Source organism: Notolepis coatsorum, assembly GCF_963971535.1.
Source record: "Notolepis coatsorum genome assembly, chromosome: 5".
NCBI classification, from domain to species: Eukaryota; Metazoa; Chordata; class Actinopteri; order Aulopiformes; family Paralepididae; genus Notolepis; species Notolepis coatsorum.
In genome coordinates this window covers 175283543-175295132 of record NC_140169.1, presented here as the reverse complement: position 1 = coordinate 175295132, position 11590 = coordinate 175283543, and the positions used below count along the sequence as shown (strand labels likewise).

General features: G+C 45.8%; 1 protein-coding gene across 1 annotated transcript in view; it reads left to right on the top strand.

Annotated features, from left to right (window-relative positions):
* The window catches only part of acvr2aa (activin A receptor type 2Aa), a 98709-nt gene that overhangs the window by 47633 nt on the left and 39486 nt on the right, over nt 1-11590 (top strand). The window contains exon 2 of the mRNA XM_084314377.1: nt 2680-2834. Coding sequence (XP_084170503.1) covers nt 2680-2834 — 155 coding nt within the window. The remainder of the gene's footprint in view (nt 1-2679; nt 2835-11590) is intronic.

The following is an 11590-nucleotide window of genomic DNA, read 5'->3' as shown; positions in this document are numbered from 1 at the left end:
TGCCAGAACGGGATCCCTACATTGTTGATCTGTCGAGTCCAATAAATAAAATTGGACAGGACAGTTTGGAAATTGGGAGAGAGAGATGGGGAGGACATGCAACACATGTCCTGGGCGCAGGCACGTGCACACATAGAGCTCAAGGGGTGCTTGAGCACCTGCCTTTTTGAGCCTCATAAAAAAAGTGCCCTTTTTTATTTTTATTTTTTATTTATTTTTTTTATTTTTACCGTTATGCATATAGACTGCCCTTCCAACTGAAAAATTTCTGGATAGAATAAAAATATTAGGTAAAGAGAGAGAGATGCCCCATATTCCATTGCAGTTTGCACGGCCTCCTCAGCATGCCTCTCCGCGGACCTATATATTTGAATGCATATTTGGGTCTGAGAGTGTGGCTGGTCTGCCGTTCTGCAGCTGGATATTATTGGTTTGTTTTGGCAAAATTCTTCTGCTCTGTGTGACAATAAATAAATGAATGATGGATTATGCAATTTAAAACCAAAACTAAGGCCTCAGTATGAGTTTAAGACGTGAACATGGTCATGTTTGTTGAATAAAAAAAAGAAAAAGGAAAAAATAAAAATTTGATCGGATCGGGAAATATCGGTATCGGTAGATACTCAAAATCACATGATCGGGATCGGATCGGGAGCAAAAAAACGTGATCGGGACATCCCTAATAGAAACCGCTGTGGCGCATACAGTTGAATGCTGGTATTACACTCATTGAGGGACACGAAGAAGTCAAGTCCGATGGGATTTGGGAATCTCAAATACAAATCGGGAGTGGAATAAAAAATGCATTTATATTAAACAATACAGAATATAGGGTACTTCTTGGGGTCTGTAGGGTAAGAACTTATTTCCTCCCCCCTGAACATTTATGGATATGTATGGGCCTTTTAAGTCAGTGATAAAAGTGTCTTTCAAGGATAAGTGAGCTCCTGCACTGATTATTATAGTTCAATATTCAATATTTGATCACCAAAACCCCCCAAAAAACATAAAAAGGGCCCCCCCCCCCCCGCCCGAAAAGGGCCCTTAAAAATCGGGCTTGCACGCTGTGCGTGCTCGGTTAAAACACACAGGTAGGGCCTATAGTGCCCTTTTCAGCCTTGGAGCACCTGCCCCTCTAAAGTCCTGTGCACGTCCCTGCCTGGGCGGATTCGAACCCAGGACGTCGCGATTATGCTACAAGCGTATATACGTGGTGTGCCACCGGGGCGCCCCAATTTAACTGGTGGTTTTACCAAAATAGTTGCAGAAACCTTGTAGTTGTTTAATCACACGCATCCCTAAATCCCAGATTCCCAGTTAATTTCTACACTAATAATATAACTGCTCAAACTGCTGATCCGATGTATTATTACAATACTTCTCTCTCTGTCTCTCTCTGTCTCTCTCTGTCTCTCTCTCTGTCTCTCTCTCTGTCTCTCTCTCTCTCTCTCTCTCTCTCTCTGTCTCTCTCTCTCTCTCTCTCTCTCTCTCTCTCTGTCTCTGTCTCTGTCTCTCTCTGTCTCTCTCTGTCTCTCTCTGTCTCTCTCTCTGTCTCTCTCTCTGTCTCTCTCTCTCTCTCTCTCTCTCTCTCTGTCTCTCTGTCTCTCTCTCTCTCTCTCTCTGTCTCTGTCTCTGTCTCTGTCTCTCTCTGTCTCTCTCTGTCTCTCTCTGTCTCTCTCTCTCTCTGTCTCTGTCTCTCTCTCTGTCTCTCTCTCTCTCTCTCTCTGTCTCTGTCTCTGTCAGACAACGGCAGGGAAATCCGCCACAGCAGTGACACGGGGGGCGGGGGGGTGTTTTAGTGCAACATGGTTTGGTTCAGTGTTCTCTCTCTCTCTTGCTCGCTCACTCACTTGCTTTAGGGCATTTGAAAGGCCTATATCCAACATTTTCTGGTCCAGAGTCCAGATGAAATTCAGTGTGGTCTGTTTCCTGTCTTTTGTAGAGAGAGAGAGAGAGAGAGAGAGAGAGAGAGAGAGAGAGAGAGAGAGAGAGAGAGAGAGAGAGAGAGAGAGAGACAGTTTGAACAGTTATATTATTAGTGTAGAAGTTAACTGGGAATCTGAGAGAGAATGAATTTAGCCTAACCATTGTACTCCGTAACACTAAGCCCGGATTGATTTGGCAGAATCCCAAACGGAGCCAGTGAGGTATTTTAGAAAAATGATATTCAAGCCTTGCTTGTCCCATATTGGCCCATAGCAGCCCTGGTGATGGATGGTGACAGGCAGTGCGTAGCATTCCTCTGGCAGCACCTCCCCAGTCCTCTCTCAGCACCTGTCCATTTTCACATTCATACAATTGGCTCTCTCTGTCATTATGGCCCTAAAGCCCATTCCTACTCGATTTCCAGCATGCGTGGTGTCCACGATGTGCACGGTCTAACCCACATCGGGTCCTTCATAGCTCTCGCGGTCAAATCGCGGTCGGCTCGAAGGATGACGGAGAGAGCACATTCCGTCACCGGCAGACAATCTCAACACGACGGGTCTCTCTACAATGCCGGTCCGTGTTGTTCCAAAATGTTGGGAGGCTTCGTGCGACTCCGTGCCTAGGCCCTGCGTTCAATCTCACGGGCCATGATCCTGTCATATTGCTGGTGATGGTACGCCACGTACGGATACAGAACCTTTTGCATAAAAACTATAATTGTGTGTTTTCTTTCTCTCTCTCCTCCCCCAGCGACTTCCAACCCAGTCACCCAGAAGCCTCCAGTGTTCACCACTCTGATGTACTCACTGGTCCCCATCATGGGCATCACAGCCATCATCCTGTTCTCCTTCTGGATGTACCGCCATCACAAGCTGGCGTACCCGCCCGTCCTGGTGCCCACTCAGGTGAGACCACGCACACACACATAATAATAAATAATAATAGATCAAATTTCTATAGCACCTTTGATAGAACCCAAGGTCGCTTCACAATCAAGAGTTTTGAAGGTGTCCAGGGTTGGGGCGTTGCGGATTTCGGGGGGGGGGGAGAGAGTTCCAGAGGGTAGGGGATGCCACGCTGAAGGCTCTGTCCCCAAAAGTCCGTAACACACACACGCACGCACCCACACAAAAGTACACAAACCTCAACATCCCCCTCTATAGGTTGGTGTTGTTGATGTGAGGGTTGGTGTTGTTGATGTGACGGTTGGTGTTGTTGATGTGAGGGTTGGTGTTGTTGATGTGAGGGTTGGTGTTGTTGATGTGAGGGTTGGTGTTGTTGATGTGAGGGTTGGTGTTGTTGATGTGAGGGTTGGTGTTGTTGATGTGAGGGTTGGTGTTGTTGATGTGACGGTTGGTGTTGTTGATGTGAGGGTTGGTGTTGTTCAGGGCTCTACAGTGCGACCAAATTGCTTGCATATGCCCCTAAAAATATTTGTGTGCGAACCGTAAAAATCAATTACGCGCACGCTGTGTGAATACAGATTATAGCCTCTCTCGTCTTTTTTTTCCTCTGCTGCGAGATCGTTAAAAAACTACAAGTCCCACATTGCACTCAAGCCAACGGTCCAATCACAGTAGAGTGACGTGACTGGTTTCATGAGAAAGAAAGCAAATGACCAATCGGAAGCTCTCATTTGGCTTGTTTACTTCCTGAAACGCCACCATTGCGATATGCGAGAGTTTCCCCGAGACATGTAACTTCTAGTCTTACCAATAGCAATATATTTTAGAACACCTAGATTTAGCGATAGCAATAGTAATATAATGTTAATGCAACAAAACGAATGCCTTGCTTTGTTAATCATAACGTTGATGCAGTAGCGTATGCCGTTGTGTTGACTGTAACGGACATGATAACAACATAACACTGTGTACACATTCAAATTGCGATAATCGATTCTAACATTTTCAAATCGATGCAGTTGAATTTTCCCCTTAGGATCGATGCATTGTTACACCCCTACACCAAAGTAACTGGCCCACTGTGTATGTGTGTACAGCTAACTTGGCTAGCGTTATGAACAGCAGAGGTGGGCAATAGGGTCCAGCTTTTATCTCTCGAGATAAAGCTGGGAACGAGGTTAGGGCCCAGCTGCAGCGCCGGACGGCTGGAGTGCAAGCGGTGTGACGTAATTGGCAGACTCGACTGTCAATCAATGGTCTACCTGACACGCAAACTCATAAACAATGTTTCTGTACTGGAGGTGTACATTATTTCAATAGGCAACCCTGAAAGGATTATTTCTCTAGAAGAGAAACACAGCCAAAACATAGGCATTGTATGCATAAAAGGGGCAAAAGCTAAAGTTAAGTGACTGTTACTTTTGTAGCAGTAGTTTGATTTGATAGTTTATTTGATAGGGACAGCACATGTTAACACTTTAACTGCCGGAAGACGTGTTTAGGCGTCCTTCCCCGCCATGCTCAAGTTGCCGAAGACGCCGTAACTCGTCTTTGATATCAATATTTCAAAAATCTGTGATCGGATTCATATTTCCCATCCGCTGGCCTGAGACCCACCAAAAAGCCCCACTGAACCCTCTAGCGGTTCAAGAGCGCCATCTGGTGGCCGATCGGCGCAATCGCCTAACAGGAAGTTACTTGGACGATGTGCTGTTCTCCCATATTACTTCCGGGCACTCTGTAAAGGTCCCGGCACTCTAGCTAGTCACAATACATAGCGATCCGTTGCCAATAACTCGATAAACAACATGATTTGGACGTATATACCATTATACAACCTGGAAATGGACCGGGTATTCCAACATCCCATAATAGGAAAATGTATACTCCAGGCTCATCGCCCAACGGCGCGAGGAAGATACGGTAAGATTCAGCGTTATTTTTCAATATCTTCTATACTAACTGATCTGATGAACATTTGACCCACATTAGATGAATGGTATAACGCTGCCCACGGAATTATAAACGCCCCCTCGCCCATCCGGTCAACATCATATGACGTGTAGTAACTTCCAGAAGTCCGTCCAGTTGGATTTTTTTATATCGCGCCGATTGCTATCAAACTGTATTTGATCATCAATATAATGCATTTGGGGCTATAAATCACGTTCTGGAGAAAGCTGCAGAAAGAGATGAAAACATACTTATACTTTAGATCATATTTTAGTATGAATATGTGAATGAAAAAGTTTAACGTTCATACACCCTGAACAATACATATAGGACATTGAATGGGCCCTAATAATGGCAATTTAGCAATAGAATTTAAAAAGTTATAGCCCTGCAAAGAAGGGGAATTTCTCCATAGACAAATAGAGCTGGCAACCTATGGTATATCATGAATTTAGCCTTAGGCAATCAAAGTGTTAATGAACATCAAGTACAAAATACAAAATGTAAACATGCAGGGTTGTAACAAGAGCTAATTTACACACATGCACCCACAGTACAAATATACATTTATTAAAAAAAAGGGGGGGGTTGGTGTTGTCGATGTGAGGGTTGGTGTTGTTGATGTGACAGTTGGTGTTGTTGATGTGAGGGTTGTAGGGGTGTAACGGTACACAAAATCCACGGTTCGGTACGTACCTCGGTTTTGAAGTCACGGTTCGGTATTTTTTCGGTACAGTGGATACCAGTGCATGCATTAAAAAAAATTTAATTTAAAAAATAAATTATATAAATTATACTTTTTTTTTTTTTTTTTTTTTTTTTTTATATATATATATATATATATATATATATATATACAGCTACTGTTTTATATATACTGTTTTTTAGTAATAACTAGAAAGTAATGGTATTTATTCAACAACAGGTGATTGATTAATGATACTGTATTATGGGGCTGCAGCACTGCAGATATACCCTACTTCAATGATCCACTCACTTTGCACTCGCTACCCAGTGGCTCTGCAGATATACCCTACTCAGTCAAGGCTCCGGTGAAGTAGCACAGAGGATCTGTTGTGATTTTTGCACAATAAATATTCAACATTCTCTTTTGAGACTCCGCCTCAGACTCTTATCATTTGGCACTAAAAGCTAAACATTGTCACCGATATGGCTGTCCGCAACATGTCATTAATTGTGTGCGAGAGGTCGATCAGTGACCACGTTAGCGTGAGCTAAGTTAGCATGAGCTAACGTTAGATGGAAACAAGACAATATAACGTTACTGGTGAAAAAGTGATTTACCTTGGAATACTCCTGTGCCAACTTGCTGTACTTTGCTTGCAGGTCTGCAGCCATTATTGCTGGATTATGAATAGCCCCAACTTTAGCCAAGGTAACGTTAAGCTAAAACTAGCTCTTCAGCTAATGCTAATAACACCAGCAAGCGAACCCATCAGAGCTCCCCGTCAACACCCCTCTCTCGGGACGATGGCATTTAAGAAAGTATCTGCTGTTAAAATGACAAACAGCATTGACACTTTAATTCACGGTCGGTTAAACACACGTTTGTTTTATAATGCTCACAGCAGACCGCAGTGTTGTTGATAAATTACGTGGGGCCGGGGGGATTTAAGTTCCGCAAAAAAAGGTTGACCATACCGTTGCAATCGTACGGTGCACAGCCCGTACTGTACCGAAGGACCACATTGACGCGGTACAGTACGTATCCGCGTACCGTTACACCCCTAGAGGGTTGGTGTTGTTGATGTGACGGTTGGTGTTGTTGATGTGAGGGTTGGTGTTGTTGATGTGACGGTTGGTGTTGTTGATGTGAGGGTTGGTGTTGTTGATGTGAGGGTTGGTGTTGTTGATGTGAGGGTAGGTGTTGTTGATGTGAGGGTTGGTGTTGTTGATGTGAGGGTTGGTGTTGTTGATGTGACGGTTGGTGTTGTTGAAGTAAGGGTTGGTGTTGTTGATGTGACTGTTGGTGTTGTTGATGTGACTGTTGGTGTTGTTGATGTGACGGTTGGTGTTGTTGAAGTAAGGGTAGGTGTTGTTGATGTGAGGGTTGGTGTTGTTGATGTGAGGGTTGGTGTTGTTGATGTGACGGTTGGTGTTGTTGAAGTAAGGGTTGGTGTTGTTGATGTGACTGTTGGTGTTGTTGATGTGACTGTTGGTGTTGTTGATGTGACTGTTGGTGTTGTTGATGTGACTGTTGGTGTTGTTGATGTGACGGTTGGTGTTGTCGATGTTACGGTTGGTGTTGTCGATGTGACGGTTGGTGTTGCCAGTGTGAGGGTTGGCGTTGTTGATGTGACGGTTGGTGTTGCCAGTGTGAGGGTTGGCGTTGCTAGTGTGAGGGTTGGCGTTGCCAGTGTGAAACCATTTGCATACGTCAAACAAATCCACCTCCCCACCGTGTTCCATATTAAGCCTGGGTTGTTGTTAAAAAGTTCCGTCTCAAGGGTGTACATGTTATTGGGGGAGACGATAATAGTATTGTTGTGCATTTATTGTGGAGGGTGACATAGCCCAGAGAGGCCTAATCTGGCGGCCATACGTACGCTACCCTAAGTGCCTTTGTGGTGATCAATCTGGGTGGATTAGGTGGACGTGACCTACTTCACATTGTATAACTTGCGTTATTCTCTGGGCTGGCATTTTTAATTTGTATTTGTTTTTGCTGCAGCCACAGAGATGCGTCCTCCTGTCGGTGTGCTCTCCTCCTCCACACAGGCAACACCTTGCTTGTCGTTTTTACAACGCTTGATAACGGCTGTGTGTTTATGTTTACACCACGCTTCTACACAGAGAGTTGCACGACGTTCCACTGTCAGAACATCTCTGTAAACTAAACCGGTGCTCCTTATACTCGTATTATTTCCCTCTAACATACTGAATAAATTATATTACATGGTTGTTCTCCCCCCCCCCCCATATCTTCTAAGAACCAAAACGGAGTTGGAAAAAAAAAGTTTAATAATTAAATTTCACGGCCGTCTGCGCAGCCTTGTTTATTCACCGTGTCCACGCCGGAACAGCAGCCATAAAGGTACGGCTCCCTCAACAACGCACAGAAAAGATGGTCCCGTTTACTTCTATGATAATAATAACTACATCACTGCACGTGCTTGCAGCATAACTCATAAATGTTCAGACAAGCTATTTACACCCGATTCAAAGTTATTGCCGCGTTTTCGTTTCAAACTAATTTGGTCGCAGATGGCCGGACTTGTTGGCACAGTTTTTTTAAGGCACTTGGGGGCAGAGCTGTTTTGCAGGCTGTGTGACGTACAGGCGTGGAGACAGCTCTGTGTAGGAGTGTGTTTACACCCCCCCCCCCCCCTCTTCTCTAGCGGTGCCTCATCTTGATGTGATATGACAGTGTCTTTACTGAGCCAATGTGCCGGTGTCACACACACACACACACACGCACGCACTCTCTCTCACTCTCCTGCTCTTCTGTGTCACCGCGGTTGACCGAGAAATACTCGCCAAGAAGCAGCAAATCTCTGTGAAAGTCCCCTTTCCCCCCCCCCCCACACATTTTGACTGTGTGGACGACTGACAATGAAACGGGTGAACCCTGAAGAACATTTGGCAGACTTTAACCTGTCCCCCCCCGAGCGTCACCAATGGCCTTTCTGTGATGGGAGTTTATTGGTTTCGAAGCATTAGATTGACCAAGACTTTATTAGTCGATTAGTGGTTTTATAATTTTTTTAGGACTACATTGACAGAGGGCCTCGCATGTGGGAAACACAGGTTTACAGATGTGTTGTTTAAATCTGGAGGGCAGACCTGCAAGAAAGACTTGGGAGTACCGACTTGGAGGATTAACAGACGGCAAACGGTTGTGGAACGGGTTGTTCTCCCACAGAATGTGTTTGTACTGTTGAACTTCTCAAACATGTTTGCTGCTCTGTCATGTTGTCATGCTGCTTCACGTCCAATCGACCAGTACTGCACGTCCGACCGACCCATCTGTCCTGTATCTCAGGTCGCCATGACACCCTGAGGACCCTCATAATCGTCAAAAAGGCACAAATAGACACGCAGTGTATGCACTCTTTTGTTGTGCTATGTGGGTGTACAATCAATGCTTCTCCAGATAAGAGATGGTGGATACGGGGCAAGGCGGGGGCAGCTGGACCTTGCTTGTGCCCTTTCTCCGTATAGGAGTCCCATGAAACGCCTGATAATCGTGAGAGGCGGATTGCAGGGGGGCCAGTGAAGTGTGGGTGTATGTGTGATTGCACTGTGTGTGTGTGTGTGGTCCTCGCCCACTCATCACCCGCACCACAGCGCAGAACACTGAGCTCAGGAAAGCGTTCTGAGTGGGGGAGGGGCGGATTAATAATGCATGCTGTCTCTTTCTCTCTCTCTCTCTCCCTCGCTCTCTCTCTCTCTGTCGCTCTGTTCCCCCCTTCCCTCGCTCTTTGCAAGCCCTCTCCATCTCTCCCCTCCCCCACCCTCATGGTTATAAAAAGGCAAACGGCATACAGGTCAATGAGATATGCCAGGGATTGATCAATAACAAAGCGTGTTTTTTTTGCTAATGCCCCCTAGCAGCCCCTCCTCCCAGTTTACTTTGCTTTTGCTAGCTGGCACAGAGCCCAGCGTGATGTATGCAGCAGCGCTACAAGAACCATGCTACATACAGAACACTGCAGCGCTACAAGAACCATGCTACACACAGAACACTGCAGCGCTACAAGAACCATGCTACATACAGAACACTGCAGCGCTACAAGAACCATGCTACACACAGAACACTGCAGCGCTACAGGAACCATGCTACACACAGAACACTGCAGCGCTACAAGAACCATGCTACATACAGAACACTGCAGCGCTACAAGAACCATGCTACACACAGAACACTGCAGCGCTACAGGAACCATGCTACATACAGAACACTGCGGCGCTACAAGAACCATGCTACATACAGAACACTGCAGCGCTACAAGAACCATGCTACACACAGAACACTGCAGCGCTACAAGAACCATGCTACATACAGAACACTGCAGCGCTACAAGAACCATGCTACACACAGAACACTGCAGCGCTACAAGAACCATGCTACATACAGAACACTGCAGTGCTACAAGAACCATGCTACATACAGAACACTGCAGCGCTACAAGAACCATGCTACACACAGAACACTGCAGCGCTACAAGAACCATGCTACATACAGAACACTGCAGCGCTACAGGAACCATGCTACACACAGAACACTGCAGCGCTACAAGAACCATGCTACACACAGAACACTGCAGCGCTACAAGAACCATGCTACACACAGAACACTGCAGCGCTACAAGAACCATGCTACACACAGAACACTGCAGCGCTACAAGAACCATGCTACATACAGAACACTGCAGCGCTACAGGAACCATGCTACACACAGAACACTGCAGCGCTACAAGAACCATGCTACATACAGAACACTGCAGCGCTACAAGAACCATGCTACATACAGAACACTGTCTGCAGCGCTACAAGAACCATGCTACACACAGAACACTGCAGCGCTACAAGAACCATGCTACATACAGAACACTGCAGCGCTACAGGAACCATGCTACACACAGAACACTTCAGCGCTACAAGAACCATGCTACATACAGAACACTGCAGCGCTACAAGAACCATGCTACATACAGAACACTGCAGCGCTACAAGAACCATGCTACACACAGAACACTGCAGCGCTACAAGAACCATGCTACATACAGAACACTGCAGCGCTACAAGAACCATGCTACACACAGAACACTGCAGCGCTACAAGAACCATGCTACACACAGAACACTGCAGCAGCGCTACAAGAACCATGCTACACACAGAACACTGCAGCCAGGGACCGAAACTAAAGCCTGCCGCCCGCCAGGGGCGCTCAGTTTTTACCTTTGGCGCTTGACACTTAGAGGGCTGCCCGCCGTGTGGCGTGTAATCAATCAAGTTCATAACGATACTCTTATTTTGAAAATCTGTGCGGGACTCATTTCCGCCCCAAGCGCATCTCCATTCATAATATCGATGGCTCCGGCAGTTAGCAACATTAGGTTCGTATGATACTCTTATTTTGAAAGAAACCGTGGCAACGAGTCATATCCGCCCAGCCCTGCAGCGGGATACTATTTGCTAAGGGCTTCTGCTCGCAGTGCTCGTGTCTGGCAGTCTGCTCTAGTCTAGAAGAGCGGACCTCCATGAGCTACCGTTACTGTTTAAACAATGACCCAGTCAACTATTCACTTTTAGTTTAATACATGACGAGGCATTGTCTAACGGTATCTAGCTGGCTAGCTACTGATAGCTGCTGATATCAACAAATGCACCAGCAATAGTCGACTCGAGTGCATAATACCTCCGTTCCCTCGTTAGCTAGCTCACGTTAGCTAGCTCACGTTAGATCTATATGTCACAGTAAACTAAATTGTCTTAACGTTATCTACCGGGCTAGCAGTAGCTACAGATAGCTCCTGATATCAATGTCTTATAACATTGATTGAATGCGTATTCTAGCTGAGGGCATGTTGAATGTGATTTGACAAAAGAACCGTAACATTATACCAATAGGGTCCAGCTGCATCGCCGGAGAATCCTTGCATGCTGAGTGTAGGGTCTAGCTGAATATAGGGTCTAGCTGCAGGGCCGGAGAATCCTTGCTGGAGCTGGAGGCTACTCAAGTATACACACAGACAGTGGAGCTGTTTGCAGATAGCGAGCATTTTGACTTATTGCGTGGTGGCGATGTCTCGCAGATAATACAACTACAAGTATGATTA